The 25,137-nt window shown below is 47.5% G+C and overlaps 1 protein-coding gene across 22 annotated transcripts in view; it reads right to left on the bottom strand.

Moving 5' to 3' along the window:
- Window positions 1-23,346, bottom strand: part of BBX (BBX high mobility group box domain containing) — a 137,490-nt gene extending 114,144 nt beyond the window's left edge. For 2 of the 22 annotated variants that reach the window (XM_062623910.1, XM_062623918.1), the window contains exons 1-2: window positions 22,724-22,946; window positions 19,644-19,716 (exon numbers count right to left, since the gene is read on the bottom strand). Coding sequence is in view for 8 of the 22 variants with exons in the window: in XM_062623905.1 (XP_062479889.1) it covers window positions 19,644-19,716; window positions 21,259-21,503 (318 nt within the window). In the remaining 14 variants the exon portion in view is untranslated. Of the gene's footprint in view, window positions 1-12,522; window positions 12,607-19,643; window positions 19,717-20,174; window positions 20,275-21,258; window positions 21,720-21,971; window positions 21,991-22,494; window positions 22,512-22,723; window positions 22,948-23,057; window positions 23,202-23,325 lie in introns of those variants that run through there. The other 20 variants (XM_062623912.1, XM_062623921.1, XM_062623923.1 and 17 more) reach the window with 19 other exon arrangements.
- Window positions 23,347-25,137: the final 1,791 nt, after the last annotated feature.

The following is a 25,137-nucleotide window of genomic DNA, read 5'->3' as shown; positions in this document are numbered from 1 at the left end:
GTCCATTCATTAAAACAATACAAATGGATGCTTACTGATTCAAAATAAAACCCCTTAACACAAATCAAGCATTCACAAGTCTCAAAACTAGTGGTCCACTGAATCAGGGCCAACCACTTCATCTTACTACTGTTTTGTTCAGTCACTTGTTTCAACTAAATCCTTTAATTCCAAAGGTTTCTTACAAGGCAGGCCAGAGAGACTTGACAAAAATGGGAGACTCAGAACTCAAAGTGCAATGTTAACTACAAGCATATAATCATAGGTCTTGAATCATGCCTTCGATGAGACATACTTGATTATCATGGCAGGGGGGTGGAACTTGGTGATCTTGAGGTCCTTTCCAACCCTAACTATTCTATGATTCTATCTGTCTTGCCCTTTTACAGTGCTTTACGTCCTGATCACAGAATGTTTCAGGAGAACATTGACCATCAGCAGGTTAAGTGGCTACATCAGCAAGAAAAAGGGAAACAAGAACTCCAGCAGCCAACAGAAAGGTCAGGGTATTGGGAAGAGAAAGGAATACATTTCAGCCTTATGCTCTACATACTAGCCAACACAGTACCACTGGTTAGGACGAACTATGTCCACGACTTACAACATCCTCAAACTTGGATAGTTTTAATGTCACTTCCACTCTTCAGTTACTAAAGAAGAACACCCCTGCGGCCTCGCTGGAGCAGCAGAGAATTCCTTTACTTCCACAGTCCCTCAGCCCTGGCTGCTGCGTCCCATCTCGTGATCAGCCTTCCCATGATGCCAAGGTGAGTCCGCAAGTTAAGAGGTGTTCAGTGCCAATCTGTTACATTCTGAACCTCACACACCAGCAAGCTCCTGCGTGGTTTCATCCCTGCTCTCCCTTCACAGATGTGACAAGCAAATTACCACCCCCAAGTGGAAATAAAGGACCTCTCTGTTGACAACGTAAGAATGCTTGAGCTTTCTCTTTTGAAGTTAAATTCTTGAGGACAGGATCTTGTTCGTTTGCCCAAATTATTCAGAAGCCAAAGAAACACCTACACAAGATATGGGTTTGAAATTCTGGTCTAACTCGCTCATGATTCAAACGCATGCACCCAGCAAAACCTTTACTTTCCTTCAGAGCACAGGTCTAGTATAGAACAGTTAGCTCCTGCCACCTTGTGGGACTCCACGGATTTCCCCGAAAGCTCCTTTCAGCAGCGAGCTGGTCACTTCAAACAAATAAACATTCAGGAGTTACTGCCCTTGTGTTTCATCGTGGTCAATGTCCAAATCAGACAAATACTTATGGACAGGGTATGGCATTTTACGTGTTTTCTGGTTCACATGGTTGAACTGCCCCTCTGCTCTGCTCTCGCGAGACCTCACCTGGAGCATTGTGTGCAGTTCTGGTGTCCTCAACATAAAAAGGACATGGAACTGCTGGAACAAGTCCAGAGGAGGCCACGAGGATGATCAGGGACTGGAGCACCTCCCATTATGAAGACAGGCTGAGAAAGTTGGGGCTGTTCAGCCTGGAGAAGAGAAGGCTGCGTGGAGACCTCATAGCAGCCTTCCAGTATCTGAAGGGGGGCTGTAGGGATGCTGGGGAGGGACTCTTCATTAGGGACTGTAGTGACAGGACAAGGGGTAACGGGTTAAAACTTAAACAGGGGAAGTTCAGATTGGATATAAGGAGGAAATTCTTTCCTGTGAGGGAGGTGAGGCACTGGAATGGGTTGCCCAGGGAAGTTGTGAATGCTCCATCCCCAGCAGTGTTCAAGGCCAGGCTGGAGAGAGCCTTGGGTGACATGGTTTAGGGTGAGGTGTCCCTGCCCATGACAGGGGGTTGGAACTGGATGATCTTAAGGTCCTTTCCAACCCTATTCTGTGATTCTATGAATTAGTAATCTTACAGAGAGTGTTTTACATATTTCAAAATCTGCCAAGAATCCTAAGTTTTGGGAGCTGATGTATCTAAGTTTAAAACAACACTCTGATCAAATACTTGTCACCAGTAGTAAATCTCATATATCTGAACCACATTCCACATAAAAATAATATGAATTTAGGCTGAAAATCCTTGCAGTCAGGTATAATTTTAGAACCCAATAATAATCTCAGTCTTATAAGGAATTATGTATGTGCATAACTTAATATGGTGACACACATCTAGTTGTCCCAAAAGATCAGATTCCATGTGATTACTTTTGAACTGCAATTTGACTTCCTACTTTGTGTTTTCCCTCTCCTCATCCTCCTCCACCCCATCATACACGGCCCACAAGAAAAATGAGACAACTGGAACTTCCTCAACACAGGAACACGCAGGTGAAGATCCATGGATCTCCATCCTCACGTGTTACCTGTCTGAGGGGCAGCAGACAACATGTAACTCATGACACCTACTTTGTGGAGGTGCAGAAAGACAGCAGCAACTGCAAACAATAGAGAAAAGATGGTTCTCTTTTTATTTAAACAAAACCTCTGCTGCTCCAGATGTCAAAAATGAAGAAGCACAAAGGCCTGCATATGATGTGACTCCGTGAACCTGATCAACAGCCTCAATGGACCTGCTCCTTTCTATCCTTGGAACTACGTGATTTGTTACAGGTGCATACAGATGCAAGAACAGACAGGGAACACTTCTTCCCCTCCATCATCCTGCAATGACTTCACCGAACCTGGTGGACATCTACAGTGCTGTGTACTTGATTCCAACAGCAGCAAACTTAACTCCTTCGAACTTCCTTCTGGTAAAGGAAAAACAGTCAACAGACCCAAAACAGGAACAGCTCTTCCTGATGTCTTAAGCAAATCATCTCTAGTAAAGGCCTCAGTAGCTCACAAACAAACTCAAGAACAATAATTACAGATCCACAGCCAAAGGAATGTTCCCTTTCATTCATAAGCAGAATGTGGTTTTTGCTAAGAGTGAAGCAATGACAACATGCCAGGCAATGAATCAAGTTGGCCCAGCGAAGCTGGGGGACAGAAATTTTGTGTTCCTGAATGAAGTTTTATGATCTCACAGGTTTCCCTGGCAGCTTCACAAGTGGGGTTGTCTCTGTTTGTCATCATATTCCTCCCCTTTTTACCTTCCCCTATACACTTTTAAAAGTGCTACTAGCTACACCACCAACTTAGAAGACAAAGTTCAAGAGGTGTCCATGACAACCTCTGAGCACACCTCAGCTCCAGCCCGGAGAATCCCTCCCAGACGGAGTTGTGTCTGTGTCCTGACTGTCTAAAGACTCCAAAATGTTCTTCACAGTTGTCCTTACCATCCTAATCTCTACTACAGGAAACACAGGTAGGGTTCTCAGTCTGGATGATCAGGGAATCAGTGACAGAGCATAGCCTGCTCAATTCTGACACAGCTGATGCCTTGTAATCGCAGCCCAGGTATACCCCTGTACTCTTGCCTTACCCTGGGTTATTAGGAACACAGAAATCTCCTCGTCACAAGCTATTTGGTTTAGCCTTTTCCCTGTTCTGGAGCACCATGATGCTAAGTCAGTCTCACTGTAACTGCAGACATTACCTAAGAGCCATCTTCAGTCCTTGGCTACAGAGAAAAAGAAATAGTATGCACTAGCACCAGAATCAATCAAATCCAACACCCACTGCAGGTCTCAATGACACTACAAAGCATGAGAGGAAAATACTGGGACCCTACAAGAAATTTCATTTTGATGCAAGTGAATCATCCTGCCATATCCTCTTATTCTCATTTTATTTCTCTGCTAGTCCTCTACTCTGCAGCAAAAAGATCCATGAGCTAACCTTCTGCTTACCTACATGCCCGTAGCAGTCTAACAGCAGTACCAGGGAGTATTCTTCTATCATTACTCTTCAGCATGGCTCAAAACCAGCAGCAGCATAGATACACTTCTCATACCCCAACAAGAAGCCTTCCTCTTGGCAAGTGTAACTTGGACCTGATAGCAACAGAACTCCCAAGCAGCAGCACACTGAAAAAGTATCTGACTATTTCCAGTTCTCGCTGTTGTCCACAGCGTTCTGAACACCAGCAGCAAAAACCAACCAGCATTGACTTAGCTGAAAGCTGTGAGCTCTCTAAGGAGCCAGGAGCATCTGGTCCAGGTCAAGGAAACGCCACGGCACAGCTTCAGCCTGGCTCCCATCTGCAACACTGCTCCTTAGCTGTCAGCCTCAGATTTGTTTTACTTTTTCTCAGCATATTTATTTTTCTGCAAAAACACGATTTGACTTCTGTAAACTTTTGTTACGGGAACTTCCCAAGCACTTACATAAATTAATTACTTTATTCATGTATTAACTGGAGGAAGAAGCACAAAAACCACAAACAAACATCCCACAACACCACTACTGGGCCACTCCTGGTTTCATTTTATCTACATCCTTATTGATCTCCTTTCCCTGTCAACTGTTTAGCCTTACATTTTAAGGAGAAAAGAGGCAAGTTCTGAATGCAACTGCCTCTTTCTCGAGAAACACCTCTAAAAATCACTCAGGTTACAGAATTTACAAGCTCCTGTATGTAGGAAGTCTGATCAGATTTCCAAGAGGAACCTTGCTGCTTCATAAACTGGAATCCACAACCAGATCCAGCTTCACCAATTGTTCCATTGATGCCAAGCCACAACAGCTGACTCAGAACTGTGCACGTGCCCAACGATCTGTGCCAAAGTGTCTTAGAGCAGGATCAGGTCCCTGTAAGATTAGCTGCATGGAGGGCTTCAATCCTGCAACTGCAATAGCTCAGGGAGACTGCTATGACAGAGGCATCGCAGGACTGGGCCCTAAAATAATCAAGTCTATCAAGATCTTTGTCCTCTCCACAACTGAAGCACAATTCTTCAAAAACCACCACATAACAACAGTTTTGTGTTCGTGAAATAAAAATCAGTTCTTAGGATGATCAGCAGGAGCCGCATCCTTCAGGCCAGGCTCCTTAAGAGCTGTGGGCTGTTTCCCCATTATTTTTTGGTTTGGTTTTGTTGGGGTTTTTTAAAGTTGTTTTTTAAGTCAGGGCTTTTTGGTTCCCCCCCCCCCCCTTGAAGATAATAAGTTTTATTCTAGTAATCCTTGACCATCTCCTACATGGCTCTCACCCTAAATATAAATCCAACACAGGCAAAACTAAGCCCAACAGATTCAAGTCTTGACAGCACTTGGAAAAGGTCAGTCATTAAAAATCCTGATGGTGCTTGGGTGGAACTGTAAAGCAAGGATGGGGGATAACCCCCTTGGGATCTACTGATTTTTACCGATCATCTTCTTAGCCTTCTTATTTCACAGTATAGACACAGATGGCTGGATGTGAAAGCAGAAGGTGAACAAGGCATCACGAATTTACTGTGAAATCAAGTGCTGGTATGCTCAAGACCATGTACCCACTTAAAAAGTGGAACATACTTAAAACCCTAGGTTGGCCCAGAAGCCCACAGCTCTGTACAATACTAGCCTAAGAAATGAAAGCATGAGATCCATGGATTCTCAGTCTAATCTCCTTTAAAAGGCAGCCATTAGGCTTCCCTGTTACTGAGCTACTGTGAAACTGCAAAGTTTAAACACAGGACCTGAACTACAAAGTGCTTCACAAACCCCCACGTTGCCACGATGCCCACTTCCTTCCAGGCCACTTGTGCCAATCCTTAGAGCAAGAAGCTCAAGCTGGGGAGCTGAACTGAACACTCTAGAAAAAGGAAGCACAGACCAAGCCTGGCCTATGAAGCCCTTTCAAGAAGCAGCACATTTTAGCTCATGCCTGGAACCAGCATAAATACATTTCTATCACCTTCACGCACCTCAGACTGTGACCACGATTATGCATCCTTGCAAAAGTCACTTTCAGAGGAGCAGGAAGAACAGAGGGGCAATATTCACACAGCACTGAGTTGGAGAGACCCTGGGCTGCGAGAGTAGAACACCAGGTCCACAAGCTCTGACCTACAAGGTTACACTGCCATCACACAGCACAAACTCTTAAATGTGGAAGAATTCTGAACTGAACTTGGATACTAAGAGATGTGCTGAGTTTACAAATATTTAACCAGTAAGCCTGGAACTGACGGATGACAGTTCACTGTCATTCTTTGTTCACCTACCAATATGGAAAAGTAAAAGATACACATACGCAGGGTGGATGTTTCAGTAACAAAGAGGTAACTGGTGTAAGAAATCTAACAGTGGTTTGGAAACTTGCAGGAGGCTCAGGAGCTCTGTACTGGGTTCTGCCACCAGCCATCCGGTCTTACCTGAGCATCCCTGGGTCCACTCCGCAACCTGCAAAACGGAGGTGGTAACCCTGCTGCTGAAATGTTTGTAAATGTAGTTAGTTGATGCCTGTACAAGTACACAATGGGAGAGCAAAGTGTTATTATGCCCTAATAAGGTGCTGTTTTAACAACATAAGGCATAAATGAAAACACCACCTGTGTGCTACATACACACTCTTAAAGACTTTGTTTATATACCTGTTTAGAAAGTGAATTGGTTTGACTCTCTAGTAGGATAGAATGCTAAGTCAGCCTGAAGTCCATCTCTCTAGACAAAGGAGGCATCTCTTCCACATCTTCACGAACATGAAACGAAACTGAACCTCAGTGTAACCTTTTCTCCAAGCATTGTAACACCATCACAATTAACCCAGCTGCTGTTCTACCCTGACAAAGCCAACACATGGCAATTAAAAGGAAATAACATCAAATCGGATCAGGGCAACTTTCTGCCCTGCTACTCAGCAGCATCAAGTTTTATCTCCAGAGATCGCACAACACTTTCCAAAGGAAGCAGCCATCACCATCCCAAGTTTGTAAATGGAGAAACAGAGAGAGGAAGAAAGAGGAAGTGATCTGCCCGAGATCGTGAAGCAAGTTAATGGTAAGAACTGCAGCACGAGCCAGCACGTTTTTTCCTGTTCCATCCAGCACAGTTTTCACCCTTTGCCAGAGCCCTAGCAGGAAGTGCTAACCTTTCATTTGCTTGCTAAAATACAAGTGCAGAGTTGGAATGTATTTACACCCATCCCTCTGAATATATTTGAGTTTAAATAGTAAAATGCACTAGATATAGCACTGAATATGCCCCAGGTCATATTACCAGCAATTCATTCAATGACTGGGACACATTTTACTAGAAACTCACTCCAACATCACTCTTCTTCACTCTTAGCACCACCAGAAGATAAATTTATGCATTATTCTATGAGCCTGCCTACCTTAGAAAATAATCTTGTTTCAGCTATGCCAGAACACTACGGCACCAGGATATTAGACTATACCAAGACAAGGACTTTTGTGTGTGCATGCTTTACTTCCACACCAGCTGTTGTATCAGCACACATGGAAGGGCAAAAAGCAAACTTCCAGACATGCAAGCACACCCTTGTGAAAGGGATTTTCCTGCCTTTTTTGGTCTCTATAGCTGAAAAAGTTGTAGAATAAAGGTACAGGATGACAAGGTTACTGTACCCATGCTTATACTTCCACCCACGTTTGTACAACAGTAAAATTCGCACCAATCACCAGCATCATTATACGAGTAAAGTACAGACAATCTCTAAAGAATCCTCGATGAGTTTCATGAAGGTTTTCTTACAAGTTAGAATTTATTTCCACTACAGTCAACAGCAAAGTTCTCACTGAACTCAGCACGACAGTGATTAGACCCAATGGGGCACGGCTCCTGACTAACAGCGCAGCTCCTTTTTGGATGGGAGGTGGGGGAATCACACATATGGTTAGCTGTCCCTGTCCACTTTCGGGGTGTCAGGGAAGTAGTACCTGGGAAAGTGACAGAACCTGTTTTCCAGACATCAAATAAGGTATCTGTGCTTTGCAAAGGACATTCCCCTGCAGCTTACCTTACACAAACTTGGAGTCCCGGGCTAAGAGAGCGCACCTGCCTTTTCACTCCGTGCTTGGCTAGAGCTGCCATGCAAGCAGACTGCTTGGCAGAGGCACTAGTTCGGTTCAGCACTAGCAGAAATGCTTCTGGTTGTGAAGACATGATTTTCTGGAAGTTCCCGCGTACAAAACTGTTCCAAGAAAAAGAGTGACCTATTATCTAAATAGGCACTGTTGGTGGCATTATTTCAACCAGTTGATCCATCTAACCAACTCTCCAAAGCAAAGGCAAAAAAGTGAGCTTTAGCTGCAGTGATTGGCTCAAACTCCCTTCCACACAAATAAGAAACAAAAAGGAGTGAGTGTCTCACTCTTCCGATCAAGTGCTACTGATGTAGTTACAGCAGCATTTTAAGCGCTGCTCCTAGCTGGGTTTGCCACAACCCCTGTGACTAACACAGCCAAACTCAGCAGCCTCGGTGGAACTGCACAAGCTCACACCAACTGTGAACTCAGACTGAAGTGAATTTTATACTCAGGTTTTTTAGCCTGACCAGTAGCCCCTTTCAATACAGCCTAGCAGAACTGTGCTAAGCACATGCTGAGTAACAGGCTTCTCCAAGACACCTCAGACAGAACACCCTCAAAGATACCAATTCTCCTGATAAAATCTTGGCTCAAATACTCATTTTCTGAGGGGGAAGAAAGCCTCAATATTTCACAGTCTAAGGAGGGGGGGGAGCAAGTCAGAACAAGAAAAGTTCAATCCTGTGGAAATGCGCTAACTATAAAATCAGCTGAATTAGTAAAGCATTCTGTTTAAATACTTATGCTAAACAAGAGCTAATTGTTTTAGGGCAGCATCATAAAACAGGAATGCTTCAGCAATAAACAGCTTCCATCAGAAAAGTTGCCTAAATACGCAACCACTTCATTTTCTTACTGACCTTGTGCCAAATGTACGTGAAAATTAAAATGACGACCCTTTCAGCATGAGTGATTCATCTTACTTTGGCTCCTTCTCTTCCTAAGGAAAGGAGCAGGTTAATACTCAGTAATTGAACCATTCCAAATTTTTAAGGAAGGTTTTCTTATCCCCCCCCCCCCCTTTAAAAATTGACTGTTTTAACCATTTGTGACCCACAAAAGCATTTTGACCTTTGCTTCAGTTTCCTTCTAATTTCTGTTTAGCTTTCTAATCTTATCTTTCCATATTTAATTGTACAGGATCACAACAACTGTTGAGAGTTTGAATACCCTATACACTGATACAAAAAAATATGGAGAATCAGGACAAAGACAGGATCACAAAAGCTGTGTTTGTGCTGCGGAGAGAAGACCATAAAAAACACTTCCTGAAGTAACTCCTTTAGGGGGGCGTCAGGGGTAAAACTGCAATATATGAGTAGTCTGTAACCGGGCCACCAGGCTTCAGACACACTCCACATTTCTGAGCACAGCCCTTCTACTACCTGAGGTGTAACTCTGCATTCCTCACTGGGGGCAGGTATGGCTCCACAGTCCCCCTGCTGCAGAAAAGCTGTGTGGAGCTGCAGAGTCAATACATGTTATCAACCTCGCCGACTCTGCCCAGATGCTATTAATACTTTGGTAGGGTGGGGGTTAGAATTCTTCAGCCGTGTAAGCCCACTGAGTTGCTATGACGTACTTACCAATCATTTTTGCCCCTCTTACTCTTTCTTCACCTAACACGTTCAGTGTCTGGTAGCCAACTTGCCTTTACTTTTGGTTTCTGGACACCAGTGGTGCTGAAAGTGATGAAGTCCACCCGCAAGCACTATAGCCAGTCACATGCCGCACAGTCTAGAGGGAAACTTGAGACAGCCATTTCAAAACAACAGCTTTTTTCTCAATGTTAAATACATACCTGTGTAAACAGACAGGTATCTGCTGATCTATACTTGCCAGAAGCTAGAGAGGGCTCTAGCTCACTCCAAAAGGAAGAGGTTAATATGACCACGGTGTCACCTAGTGAGCTATTCTGCATTCCTTAATGATAGAGCCCAAGGCATTATTACAAATAAAAAACTCTGGATAATGGATACTGAAGTCATCTGAAAATATATTCGGTTTAACAGAAACAGATACAGTTACAAATGAATCCCTCCTGCAGAAAGAAACCCCATCGACGTTTCCATCAGGTGTTACCGATGCTAAACGTATTTTAATGAAAAATATCCAATCGTAATTTACCTTTAAATCATGACAAACCAAGGTTAAATTCTACTGTAATATTGTATAAACTCCACTAAAGCAAACTGCAAACATTTCATGTCAAAGCTGCTAACAAAGCTCAAATACTGAGCAGGTGAGTCTTCACTGACGGACAAAGAACAAGTATTCGCTTTAGAACCAAGTGACCCAAAACTAGTAACTTCCACTGCATTTGCAGAGAAAATATCTTTGCCCCATAAGTCACTTAATGGGGTTTGGTGTAAAGCTGAGGAACTTTGAGTTAGATGACTTCATTTTCCTCCTCATCTGAGAAAGCAAAGCAGGTAAGTTTGAGGTCTACTAGTTCTCAAAGCCTGCATCCGGTTATAGCAGAACAGGTTACCTTGTTAGGGCTAGTACTTTAAGTTATATTTTAAGTGCACAATCTATTTGCATTAACTTTTGTGTACGTGTGTGTTTGTACCTGAGTGTGGCATTTTAAAGGCCACAAAGAAAAGAAAAGGGGAAAAGAAAAGGATAATTTATCATTTCCTAAATCAAAACATTTTTAACAGCTGCAACGTAAATAAATGCATGTAAGCCATGTAATTGCTTAGAAAGTGTGCCGCCATACAGTGCATCCTCTGAACTAACAAAAAAGAGGTGCCAAATTTAGGGTAAAGGCTATATTTAGCAGCAGATTTTAACGGTTGTCTACCAATAGAGACTGCTTCAGAGAAAACAAATACAGGAATACCAGAGCAAAATGAGATTAAAAGCACCAATTTAAACCAAGTGTTTATTGACCAAAATCATGGCTCAAATCAATCCAATTGCTATAACCGGCATGTCCAGGCAGCAGACATGGAAGCGTATGTACAGAGGGGCTCACAAGAGGCAGGAACACGAGGTGCAAACGCCTCCCTTGCTTTCACTGTGCCTGCCCCGCCCTTCAGCCCTGCTCAATCTCTGCAAAGCCTGTTAGCGCTCTACAAAACACCATCCCCCACTCAAAGATTTATTCCCCCCCCCCCTTTAGTATCCCTTAATAAGAGAACACATACTGTCCTCACTGGAAGACCTGCACTGTGCACTTCTCTCCTGCTAACAACTGCATGGGGATGCCAGTGGTGACGGCCTCACCTCCCGTTTTGACTTCTTTCTTTCTGCCTCTGCAAGTGAAGAATAACAGTAAACTTCAAACGCAGCCCTGCGGGTCCATCCAGGAAAGGGAGACTGCACCAGAAACCACATCACCCATGGCACAGAAACCAGCGGGGCAATTCTTAGACAAAACAGTGTCTGGGCAGCTTTCTCAGGTGCTTCCCTCCCCGCACTCCAGCATCCTCTCGCTCATTCAGCCCTGTCACCGCGTGGCACAGTGAAAGCTCAACAGGGACATCCTTGAGAGTCCAGTTCACTGTATAAATAAATAACCTGTTTCCTCTAAACACATCTCTCAGGAGGGCAGGATCTTCCTTTGCTGATTGAAAACAAGGAAGACTTCACAAGCACACAGGCCCCAAAACTTTGTTTGGAGCTCCCACTTGAACAACAGGCCAGCCCTGAGTGACAGCCAAGCTAAGCTATGCCAAAACTTGCAACTGAGCATCCAGATCCCTTCACCAGCTGATGGTCCAAGCTGTGCCAAGGGCCCTCGCAATGGAACATTTTGCCTGGGTCACTTTTAACCACAGACCTTGTATACCTTCTGCTGCTTTGGTACGCCAACACCGAGATGAGACAGAGAAGCACAAGCAAGCACATGCAAGAAACACGAGGGAAACACTGATTTCCTACCAAGGGAAACACTCAAGAAGTAATTTTTGCCTCACACACACAGAGTTCTCTCTGATATTAATGGGAAACAGACACATTCAACCAACCATTACGCTCAGCTATCCATAAATTACTTCCCTCATTTAAGGTTTCCTATACTAAGAAATAAAAACTTCCTCCCCTTGCTCTAGGTCTGACACTTGTGCTCTTCATTGCGTCCAACAGCCTTCAAAGAATGGCACTGGAGCTTCTGCTTACTCTTTAGGACTGGAATCCATTTTTAATCCATAGACTAGTAAATTGTGAGTAGTTACCTACATTACAGTATTTGCTACCGGTTTTGTCATTCTTCACTTTGCAGACACCAAATTCCCTCCCCTATAAACACCTCTGTTTCTCCAAAACCAGCTGGAAATTAATGATGCCATTTTTTCTTATTAATTCATATGCCATAGCTCTGTAATCAGCGCTGGATCATGCTGCAATTTTGCATACTTGTTTCAAAATATATTATGAGCACTTGATGACTGATGTTTAACACAATGTATGAAAGAGCATCTCAAACAAATTAGAGGGAAGAAATACAAATAAAGACACTTAAATCAGAAAAGAATTGCAGTTATATTTAAACAAGAAGTAAACCCTGTCACTCACAAGTTTGTGGCATAGATAAGAACTGAGCCAGGCAGGAAATCTGCACTATTCAACGTGAAATCTGGGTGTAAAGAAAACTTTTGCAGAGAGAAAGAACATCTGAAGCCAGACTCACCAATGAAGGGAAGGTGATAACGCCACTTCTTTTCAAATCTGTCTTCAACCACTGGCGTGCAGTACATCAGAATGCTTTCTTTGCCTAGCCACGTAGTTGGGAAGCAAACATAAACGAAGTGGCATACACGTCAAAAGATCTATCATCTACCAAACGGCATTCTCACACTTGATGCTCTTCTACCCTCTTCTCAGTAATGGGAACTCTGCATGTTTCAGCTATGTCTCTATTCCCACCCCTTCCTGCATTGCTCATCATCAGGTAAGGGACCGCCTATAAGCTTGTGCACCAACCACTGAGTACCACAGCTGCATGACCCAGGCAGGACTATCTGCACATCAATAGCTACGAATGATGTGGAATCTGCAGTTTTCCTCAGGAATTAAAGACCAGCAGAAACTTCAGCCAGATGACCTGCAAAGGAGTGCACACTGCTGATGCAGCTCTGGTTCTGGCTTCTTATTCAGAAAGGCAACTGCACAGCTACAGCTGCAGGGCTGAGCTCTTCAGTAGTTAGCACAAGATACATTGATGTTCCAGTACTTCACCCCACACAGTAACAATCAGCATGATGCTGCTAACTGCAGATCACTGCAGGCATGATGTAGCTCAAAGACCACTTCTGGAAAGTGCATCAAAACATGGCCAACCACAAAAATGCCTTTTTCATCAACCTGACAAAAGAAAGCAACTTCCTCCCAACTTTCACAGACAGATTTTAACGCAGAACATCAAAACACTTCGGCTCCACCGGCTTTTGTGGAATTACTTCACACTGAAGAGGCTGAAATAAGTTAAAAAACAAAATCAAGTTCTCCCCTGTACTTCCCCAGTGGTTTTCTTTATCCAGCTTCATCTCCAAATCTCTCGTGATGTCTTTCTCTTAAATATTGCTTTGACAACCACAAAATAATGCACTCCCTCACATACACAAACAAAACCCTAGGATTATTTGCTTCATAAAAGAACAGACAGGCTGAAGAGTGAAGACTTACTATTCTACCACAAGTGATATAATCCTGACTATTATCGTGCAACATGCTTTACCCACTGCCATTGCTGGATAATTCCTGATTGTGTAGGACACGGGTACAGATGAAAAACAAACAGGACAAAAAAAACCAAACCTGGAAGACAGACAAATTCTGACAAGGCATATGTGTAAAAGTCTTTATGCAGCTGGCATAAAAGGCACGCTGGGGAAAGCACTGAAAGGTACAGGTTGAAAGCCATCAGCCCAACAGCAGTGAAGTAGGACCTGGCACACTTGGCGGTGCGGCGTAGTCACCAATCCGTGACCCAGCCCACCAGAGGCCCAGGACCAGGTTTAAGCTTTCCTCACTCGAATCCATTCACAAGCCAGTTCAGTTCTCACCAACCATACAAAGGAGCAGGCCTTTAATGTGTATGCCCTGCCCTGAACTCTGGGTTTCAGAAGAGCCGGACAAAGCCCCTTCCGAGAGCATCCCCGTCGCTACACCTGCGCAACAGGAGAGTAACCCCACGGACGGGCACGCAGTTAAGCGTCGCTCCTCCATGTCTCAGAGCAGGCTCCCCACCAATTTGCTCCATCTTGCATATGTATTCCTTGCAGAAAGCCACAGTAATAGAAAACAAACAAACAAAGCCCACCGAACAGGCGGAGGGAAGACACCTTCCCACTCCCCCTCGGCAAGGGAAGGGGCAGACAGGACCTGTTACGCTTCTCGCAAAGAGAGCTTCCACTTGAACGAAGTTCCACAGATCCCATGCTGTGCAAGTCCACTGGATTATTTTTATCGTTGCTGAAGGAGCCTCTGTGACACCGAGGGTCAGTACGACGCTCTTTCTTACTTACAGCAATTGACACGTTTTGTAAAATCTTGTATCAAAACACCCACATGGATGATTTCTGACAATAAAAATCCCGTGCTTCCTAAGCAACTGATTTTCTTAGTGTAGTCTCCTAAAATCCTGTTAACTTTCCTTCCCCGTGCTAAAAATTGTGCTTTCTTTGTACTCAAGATATGCCTGAAGCTAGTTTATTTTCACATGCCAAATTGTCCATGCTTATAAGGACTTGCTATTACATTATGCAGTTGTGTGCTATAAAGTAAAAGGCACAAACACTGGAAAGTGTCAAAACCACGCTTTTCCTCTTTGGCGATTCATTTTTTTCCATGTAACAGAATTTATAAACACCACAAATATTAAAATGCTGCTATCATTGTGAGAATAGTACAATGAGGTGCACGCTCGGGCATTAAGCATGCTTTACTCCCCAAATACAGCTCCTGTTTTAAAACCAAAGCTAGCTCATATTCTCAGTAACAAAACACCAGTAATCAGCAAATCTGAAACTCTTACAAGATGAAATATGCTTAGCAGGTTTAGAAATGGAAGCTTAAATTAGCAAGGTACTCTATTTATCACAATACCGCCAGAGTGGCAAAGTAGCTGCTTCTGTCAATTCCATGTTTCATATGAGAAGGAGTTGTGATTTTACCTTAGATTGTGAATACAAAAAATAATCAAAGGAACTATTTCACATGAAGGTATATCTGAAAAACTCCACTGTGAAAACCATTATCTCAATTCATACAAGTTTGTGTTCAATAGATTGTGTAACACAGTACACAGTATAATATACAAGCAGCTTAAATACCATGTCTAGTGGCAAAAACCCTTCAGTAAGTTCTCATCCTACTTTAGACTATCCTGTCAATAAATATAACTAAACTGGAAGTCAGTAACTTCACACTATTCTGAAGGTGTTTGGGTGTTTTTAAGGCAGCATTATGAATGAAAGTTGAGTGTATTAGCAAAAGATGCTCAACTGGCACAGAATTCAGTGCGACTACACACACGTAAAAGGCATTTACTAGGAAAGCCTCAGAGCCGTAGCATACACCAAGGGAAAGGACACAAAACTAAGGAGTCAGATGCAGCTTTTGTTCCATTCCCTGCTAATGCTAACCTGCTAAGTGACTGCAGGCAAGCCTACACTCCTTCACTGCATTGCACCCCAGATGCCCAAAACAGGGATAAAAATGACTGTTGTTTTGAGGTGTGTGAATACAGTACGGCTTATGCACTTGGCCAGACAGGACACAAGCACGTGAATAAGGCAATGCCTACAACTGCCAATTATTAATGATATCATTGTTATTGATAGAATAACGTGTGTTGTTTTTTCCTTTCCCAAGCAATGCGATCTAACAGCAGCCCATCAAGCCATTCTCAAAAGGAATCCTTATGCTGCATCGGGTCTTATCCTTTCTGGAACAGTCGAGAAGGGTGACAACTATAGAAGGCTTGTGAAATTCACACGGCCACTAGTACCAGGCTCCCCACCTTGCTCTCAAACAGAAACACTGTATCCTTTCTGATCTTAAAAAACAAACATAACAACACACCACCAAGGAAGTAAGTCCAAACATTTTTGGTTTACACAGAGCAGAATGAAACAGCTTCTGTCAACGATACCCCAGGAAATGGGGGAAAACATAGTGGAAGGAAAAGAAGTCACAAGTCAATACTACACAAGGCAGAAAGCTGACTTTCTCCCGTTTCTTCTCAAGAGTATTTTGAAATACATAGGGCTATTACTGCAACCCACCATTACAGACTCCAAGTAGTGAAGAAAACATAAACTATTAAGGTTACAGTAAGGTAACACAGTATCCATACTACTTCAAAGCAAACTTAATTCACTCAGGAAAACTGTCCTAATATATGGGCCCCATACGATTGAATAATACGGGGAAGTATCATTAGTCTCCATTTGCAGGTGGCAAAGGGACACACAGCTGTGCTTCCAAGAGTAAACTCCAACCCTGGAAGCCAGCAGTGGGCCACAGCAGTGCCACTGACTCTACCAGAGTCTGTGGTGGGCTACTCCTGTGGCAGGGCACGGCAAGTCTGACTTGGGTCCAAAATGTGTGGCCACTGGTTTTGCCTACATCACTCACCAGAGCTCACACAGACAGCCTGGTACACACACAGACATTAAAACCAGAGTTTCAGCTCAGTTCCAACCTTAACTTACTGTAAATTAAAGCTGGAACTTGGGGGTTCCACCAGGGAACTACTTTCAGATAAAGAGGGAGGCCTGAACACTTACATGTGCCACGCATGTACCACCAAAAGTGAGGCAGCGTTTCACTTCCCAGGTGCCCAGATTTCACTGCAGGTGCCTTTACAATCCTCACACTGCAACAGAGCCTTGCACGCTGCGGGTCTCATCTACCTTACCTGCACCTTCCCCACTGCTACACGCAGCGGAAGAGCAACTCTCCCCAACTCACTTGGTCAAAACTTCCTTACTTCATATCATAGTCTGCTAACAGCTCTATGCCACAAGACTGCCCTACCTAATGCCATGCTGCCTGAGCTTCAAAGATGCTCTGCATCCTCAGCCTGCAGACCACCAGTGGCAGCAACCTGGAGCAACTTTAAGCTCTGAATGCAAGCAACTGTATAGGTGAATTTAACAAGGCATGTCATCTGCTTAAAGATACTCACATGCTTACAGGATCACAAGCTATGGAACCACTAATTTACAAACAAAGTGTATTAAGATCGTTCTGGATGAAAAACAAAAATGTTGCCTATAAACTAACTGCATGATTACCTCTGATATTTTATGTGGAAAACTGACATTTAATATCTTTAATTATTCACACAATAGCTATGAGAGAGATTTTCTTCCTTGAACGGGAAAATAAACACGGACAAATTCCTCTCACCATCACTCCTACACGCCTAACAAGCCTCCTGCTGAAACCAAGGGAAGTTTTGCAGGCGATGGGTTTAGAGCAAGCAGGACCTCTCTTCCCCCAGAAAATCAAATCAAAAGCATTGAGGGCAAGCTTCTTAATAGTCTGAGTTTACCTCCACAGAGAGACCAGGTATCTTTCTGCTAAATTATGCTTGTACCCAAAAAGGTTATTCAGTTTGCTGAGCCAGGAGGGACAGGGGTACTCACAGAACTTCTGAGACCATGGGCCAATTCCTGAAGCATTCCCAAAGCCCCTTGCTAGCAGCTCACTCCTGTTTAAGCTTAAAACACACGAACACTTGTTAACCAGGACAAGAACTCCGGTGTCTCTCCCGCAGGTCAAGACTGAATTACTAAACTCCATTCAGTTATTTTACAGAGAACTCTATAATATATCTTCCCTTTTACCAAAGTAACAGCTCCCTAAAGTAAATGGAAGTTTCTAGTAAGGGACAAAACTAATGAAATCTCTACTCTCCTCTCGACTAAGCACATGGCTTTTATTACCTTTTCTTAAGCTACAAGAAAATCTTTCTCTTCTTCCTCTAAAGCTTCTATTATGCCTTTTTCATCAGAAAGGTACCCTACCCTTCTCTTCTTTGTAATCTGTTCGTGCCAGCCCAACATCAAGACCTAAAGTTAGTACTATGCACAAAAATCGAGGTCCACTCCTCTTAAAGCTGTGGGCAGAATACGATCCCCACTTCATTCCTAGGATCAAAATTCCAGGCATCTAAAAGTCTTCAACTCAAGAAACTAAAACCAGGTAACGACTGAAGGTACTACCTCAAGCAAGGTCTCTGAGCTATTCGTGTTCAGTACCCTTTACTATTACTCCGAATGAAGACAAAGTCCATGGCACTTACACCACTCTAATCTGACTCTTACCTGAAAGCACAGAAAATTAAATTCAAAAATCAGTGTGCTTGTATTCAGCTCTGAACAACAGTTTGCAGCCTATCTGCCAGCTTTTTAATTTCCCAATGTGTTCTTGTTTTGTGAATACTGCTGCACCACTTACTCTACACAGAACATGATCCTTGTCAGTAACCCTGTAAAACTGAAAGCCATGCTCTCCTATGCAACTAGTCCATCAGAAAGAAGGTCAGTAGTTCAATTTGGTGTTTATACTCTCAGACCTACACATACCAACCTCACTGCCCACAAAATCCAAAAAACTGAAGTCTGAGTGTAATTCTACAGGAACTGGAGAACAAGCAGAATCCTCCCTTCAAACCATCTCCCCACAGTAGTTATCCCAGCCTTAAGACCAGCTTTGTGGTCATAATATCACACTACAACAGCTGTTCCCAACAGTCCCCTTCAAGGCAGCGTGTTTGGGACCATCACTTATCCTATGTCTCCTACACACTGCCTGGAAAAGGTCAAGAGTACGTTATTAATCATTCGCATTTATGAGTACTAACCTTACCCCACATACATGTCTTGTCTTGCTTTTAACTCTGTTCACAATAGCACCATTAAAAACAGATACTGCCTCCCACTTCCCCATTTTGGGCCAAAGGCAGCTCAGGGCAGCCATGGGCGACTGTACGAGAAGCGCTCCAAGTGCCATCTATCTTATGCCACCTACGAACATGACCCCACAAATTTAGACGCTCTTCTTTAAACCGCTGCTTCTACTTCAGCTTAAAAGATTTCAAACCCTTCAAAAAGGTGTCCAAACTCTTCCCAGCATACAGGTAAAATAAAGGTTATGTACCTGAAAGCTTACAAATACTAGTAAGTTAGCCACCAAGATTCATCTTTCAAAGGGATAGCCACCTGCATTAATCAATGCCAAAAGAGAAAACAGTAACACAGAAAGAACACGGGCAGAATTCTAATTAGCTCTCAGTTTTGGTGTTAGAACTGAACCAACTCCTGCTGCAGCAGTACTACAGCTCTGCTAAACTTCTCACTGATTCTTGACCTCCAGAGATTTCCAATTACCCGTTTTGTTTATATTTTCCTGGCTTTCCTACCACTGAATTTTAAAAGGACTTTACATTCCCATTCAGTTTCTGACCTGTGTGTTGCGCTTTGCATATTCTAGTGCTGCTTTGGTTTACAACTTTTGCCCCAAGTCAATCAGCTGATTATCTTTACAAAACAAGGTTTAAGGGAAAACAAGAAAGGAGAACTGAAGAGAGATCTGAATATGCAGAGTCTTTCAATTTCAGGTTATTCAAACCCACCCCTACACAACAAACTTCATTATCTAGCAGTTGCTATGAGCACCTGGAGAAGACATGTTTTCTGAGGCGCTAAAACCTGAACAAGCATCTTCCATGTAAGAAGGACCTCTATCTTATCAACAAGAACCGAGTTCTTTTTCCATATGTACAGTTTACATACTTACCCGGGAAGGCAAATGGAAATTACAGGCAGATGAAGATGAAGCTGTCTCAAAGCCTTTGTCATGTGATAGTGACCTATAAAGTATCAAATAAAGGCACATCGTCAGCACATCATGATTTTACAACATCGCAACTCACCGCACCGCCAACAAGAGGAGAGATCCCAAAACTTGAAACTTGCTTCCTCCTCACCCCCACCCCACCTAAGTTGTCATTACGGCAAGATGACAGTCGTAGGAAACCGTAAGGAACGAACAAAAGATGCACCGTGTCTTTAAAGGGCATCAGGACTGGGCAAATGGAGCAAATCACTGAGTGTGCAGCAGCAGGGTGGGTTATCTTTCCTGTCTCTCTCGTAAACACACACACACACGGATGCATGTTTATGCGCTCACACAGACACACAGGGATGCATCACGTAATTATTTACACGCACACAGAGAGAACCACGCACGCACTACCGAAATAAAAGGCACAAAGTTGACCACCATCTGCAAGGAGGCACACACAACAATAACCCCCGGGGAACTTACACAAGTGAGCGATCAATCCCCGCGCGTGGATAAGCCAAACAACGCGAAATTAACAAGAACAAGCCGCCAGACTGCAGGTACGAGATCCACCCGCCGAGACAGACTAGACCGCGAGAGCGAGGGGGACGGACGGACAGGGGGACGGACGGACGGCTGCAACGCTGTAACACAGTTTCAGGTAATGCCCGTTCCCCCTCCGGCACAGCCCAGCCGAGCCGCCCGGAGTCCTGTGACCGCCCAGCCGGCCCCTCCACCGCCGCAGCCCGCGGGGAGAGCGGACAGACCCCCGGCCGCCGCCCGTGCCAAGCGCAGGGCCACCGGAATCCGGGCTCCCGGCTGGGGTGGGAAGAAAAGGTATTAAATATGGAGAGAGACCGCCGTGACCCAGGGCTTCGCGGTGTGTCCCCCCCCCTCCACCCCGGTTCCCCGAGCCCCCCCCTCCCAACCCGCCGCCCCCGGTCACCATCAAGTTTGCATCCTAGTTACAAAATGTCGATCTTGAAGGCTGACAAGACACAGGGAGAGGGGGAGAGAAAGAGTGTGTGTGAGTGAGTGCGAGAGAGAGAGAGAGAGAAGAGAGAGTCCATCTTGCTTTGAGGGGGGAGGAGAGGAGCAATAATGCAGCGCATAAATCTCACCCTCCCGGGGGAAAAGTCTGCACAACACCTTTGGGGGCGTGCGGGCGGGCAGGGAAGGGGCGGCGGCGCGGGGAGGGGGCGCGGGGGGCTCCCGGCCCTCCCAGCTGCCCTCCCCGGCGGGCTCTGGCGAGGCAGGCTGGCAGCAAACACCTCCCTGCTGCTCCCCTCCTCCTCCCCGCGGGCCCGGGCGATGATCCCGCTGCTGCCGCCGCTGCCGCTGCCACCGGGGAGGAGGTGCCGCCACCGCCGCCGCCGGGAGAGCCACATGGAGACCGGCACCCCCCGTCCCTGCTCCGGCGCTCGGGCCGGGAACGGGCCCCTCCGCCGCCCCGCCGGGCTGCGGGACTTGGACGTGTCACCAGCAGGACGGGCAATGGTTTCGGCGCCCCAGGCCCGAGTGACCACCGCCGGCCTGGCGGCGCCCCGGCCTCCCCGCACACACTCACCTCCGGAAAAAAACTTTTAACCGCGGGCCTCCCCCGGAAAAAGTGGCGAATCCGCCCCGCACACGGTTAAAGCCCCGCGGCCCCCCGGCTCGGCTGGCGGCGAGCGGGGGAGACCCGGGCACGGTCCTTCCCCGCCCCGGCGGGGAGGGAGGGAGGGAGAGAGGGAGGAGGCAGGCAGGGAAGCAGGCAGGCAGGGAGGGGGCGGGCAGCCGCCTGCCGGTGCCTCTCGCCCCGCCGCCGTACATGTCGCCTCGGCGGCTCTCGCATCGCTTCGTTTTACCTTCCTCATTCAGCGGCGGCGGGCTGCCGCCGGTATTTGCAACGCAAACCTGCTGCCGTGCGGCGCCCGGGATTAACGCGATCGCCTCCCTTCCCCTGCCTCCAACCCTTCCTTCCCCGTCCTCCTCCTCCTCCTCCTCGCAAACCTACACTGAATCGGCTCTTCTCACAGCCATGCAAGTTTCATACATTGCAAATAAACCCGAGAGGAGGAAGAGCGAAGCGGCTGCCGGGGGAGAAGGGGGGGTGGGGGGGAAGGAGGAGGGCTGCTTTCTGTAATTTACCAGCGACCCGATCTCGCAGCAGCAAATATCAGCCGCGCACCCATCCGGCTCCCGGCGGCGGGCACAGCGCCCTCCGAGGCGGCAGCCCCCTCCCCGGGGCGCCCCTCGCCAAGTTTTCTGTCATCGCGACCACCCAATGTCACAACTTACCTTCGGAAATAGGACTTCGCGCGGCCGAGGCCTGCCGCCGCCTCCCCCCCGGCCCCCGCCCGCCTCCCGTTCTCCCTTTCCACCTTAAACTTATCGACATAACATAATCCCACATCCACGCGAAACTCCGGCAGGGCCGCCCGTCCCCGCCTCCCCCCCCCTCCCCGCTGCCCACCGGGGCCGCCGCCGCCCCGGGCGCATCGCCGCCGATGACTACCGGAAAACGCACAGCCCAACTCTCCGGCCGAGCCCGGCCGCTGTTGTTGTCGGGGTCGGCGCCGGGGTTTTTCCTCCCGCCTTCCCCCCCCCACGCCCCAGGCGGCCGCCGGATCGGCTCCGTCGCCCTCTCCGGGTTTATGCCCCCCTCCCTTCCTCCCGGCGGCGGCGCGGAGCCCCCCCAGGCCGCCGGCAGCCGATACCGATCCGCGCACTCTCCCCCGCGCCTCGCCTCGCCGCCCCTCGGGATGAAGTTTCGTTTCTGCCTGCCGCGATCTCCCTGTCAAGTCCCCCCGGAGGCACACACCGAGCGGCGGCCGGTGGCCATCCCTCCTCCTCCTCGCCCTCCTTCCCCTTCCTCCCTCCGCCACGGCCGCCGCTGCTCTCGCCTCTCTCTCTGTGGCTGCGAGAGGTGCCTGGTTTCAAACGCAGCCTGGCACTGGCTGGCCTACCCCTGCCGCCTGCTTCTTCCAGGCTTGTTGGGCTTTCTTCTGTCTTTCCCTGTTTTAAATGCCCTGCGCTGTATCTCAACTCACCTCGCCCCGCGGTAACACAGCCCCTGCCCTCCCGGCCGGGCACAGGGCTGACGGCACCAGCCTACCCGTCCTCCCCTGCCCAAACTTTGAAGCGAAGGCAAGGCTGACGGGAGGCAGGAAAAGTGACTGGGAACCGCGGCAGCCGCCGCGCAGGGCACGGGAAGCTCCGCGCCTCCCTCCCGGCCGCCACCGCCGCGGGAGGGGCCGGGGGGCAGCCCCGCCGCCGGGGCGCGGAGGGGAAAGTATGGGGCGAGGGCACCCCTCTCCCCGCCTGCCGCTGCCCGTCCCTGCCCGTGTCCCTGCCGCCCGGCGAGAGGTGTCGGGCATCGCGCACTCACCTCGGCGGGGCCGGCGGGCGGGCAGCGCGCCGCTGGGCCGGAGCCAGGCGCGGCGAGCAGCGGAGCCCCTCCGCCTCGGCGCCCGCGGAACGCGGCTCCACAGAGCCATGCAACCCGGGCAGCGCCACAACACTCCCCGGGATATAAGCCGGCCCGCCATTGGCCGGCTGTCTGAGAGACGGGCGAGCCAGCCATTCGGCGGTGCCGTTACACCCGCGGCCCGCGAGGGAGCCGCTGGCGCACACACTCTCCGCACACACTCACACAAAGATCGTCGCGCTGCTCCTCGCAGCGCTAGAGGAGCCGGCAGTGGGGCAGGTAGCGGCGGCCGCCGGCCCCCGGACCTGCGGGGAGCACCGAGTCCTGCCGGTCGCAGCGCCGGCAGCCGCTGTCCATTGGCCGCCCGGAGAGGGCTGCGAGAGTAAACTACGCCTGCCCGGGGCAGCGCTGCGGGGTAACGGCCGCTCCGGGGTGCGGGCGGCGGGCACGGCCCCAGCGGCCCCCGCGCAGCCCCCCGGTAACTTACTCTGTCGAGTTGGGCGGGTTTCATTCAGAGGCCGAGGCAGGGCGAACGGAGAAGTTGAGTGAGGCGGCAGCGCATCCGCACAGCCCCTGCTCGGGGAGTAAACACGGGAAGCCAGCCCCGAAGCCAGCCCCGCGGCCCCGGGGGTGCCGGGCAGCCGGGCTGAGGCCGGCGGCCGGTCTTTAACCCGGCGACCGGCTTTCAGGCAGTGGCACTGCACGGGGATGCGGCAGAGCACCGGGTGGTGCCTGCCGCCTTGGTAATCCTCGCCCAAACGTGGCGGAGAGGCCCTCACCGGCCCAGCATCGACAGCACGGCCGCCTGCACATCGGCGTTCCGTGAGGGCAGCGGCCGCCCGCTTGGCAGCGCTAATAAAGCGTAAGGCTGGCATGGGCACCGCGCTCCGTGTCCTGCCCGGTTCTCTGCCCTGCGCCTCGCGTACATCACCAGCCACATGGATGTGAAATTCAGCTGAGAATGTGTGTCGCTCTCAAGCTGATATGGACAAAGCGACAGCGTGAGGCCAGCAGCTTTTGGGTGGCTGCGTGGCGATTGTGCTGACGGGTGTTGGAAAAGCCCTGCGGAAACACAGCTTCACTTTTGGGGGAATCTGTTTTCCCAAAGGAAAACACGACGTGAAAGCGTCCTGTGGGCACTGACCCAATGTATTAATGTTCGCAAGCGTTTGAATGTATGCAACGCGAGACCTGCATGTTTTTTAAGGAGAAAACACATGGCATTTATGCTTACAGTTAGGAAGCACTCATTTTAGCGCGGTGCTGTCTCCAGGTGGGACTCTGACTTCCAGTCAGCAATTGGCATATTAAAACAAAAAAGGTCAGAAATAATAATAGTTACGAAAACAATGGAAAGTGAAGTGCACTCATTTTTTCCAATAAAAGAGCAATGTTTGTGCTTCACAGCAGCTTTACATGCCCAACACGCTAAGGATGTTCCAGAGGTTATTACATATGTTCTCTGGCCTGAGCTTTCTTCCGTTGTAGTATGGCTGATTTCAGCATCTTCCCGTGGCTTGCACACTCTTTCACACAAACACACACACACATTTTTCTTTAGAGTTATAGTAACTGTAAAATAATATTTCTCATGCCTGAATAAAATCGTGGGGTAAAGTACAAGCTGATTTGAGCAAATTTGCATCCATGTTTCTGAGAAGTCATTTTGAATTTGTCCACACATTTTTTTTGTTAAGACATGAGAAAAGTATTCTGAATGCCTCACCGTCTCGCTCCTTGTAAGCAGGGGTGTGTTAGTGCCTGGATAATATAAAAATAGCAGGATAATCATGCTCTGTACTTAATGCATTCCACCTCATGTTTTCATATTCGGTGCTAAGAAAGCAGAGCTGACCATCCGTCTGCTGGAGTCAGGCACATGTCAGGTGTCACAGGTTGGGACACTGGCAAGAGAAGGCACGTGCAGATTTCAGCAGTCACATATGAAAAGGTTGGCCTGATTTTTAGGCAGAGCTCCCTCCTATCGTTTCTAGATTGTGAAGTGCTTTGCAGTTCTAGGTAAGCAGCATCTTTTCA

This window comes from Pezoporus occidentalis, unplaced genomic scaffold (genome assembly GCF_034315485.1).
Source record: "Pezoporus occidentalis ecotype Australia unplaced genomic scaffold, CSIRO_AGI_Poc_V1 ctg26, whole genome shotgun sequence".
NCBI lineage: Eukaryota > Metazoa > Chordata > Aves > Psittaciformes > Psittacidae > Pezoporus > Pezoporus occidentalis.
The sequence above is the reverse complement of the archived record's forward strand: the minus strand, read 5'-3'. Positions and strand labels throughout refer to the sequence as shown.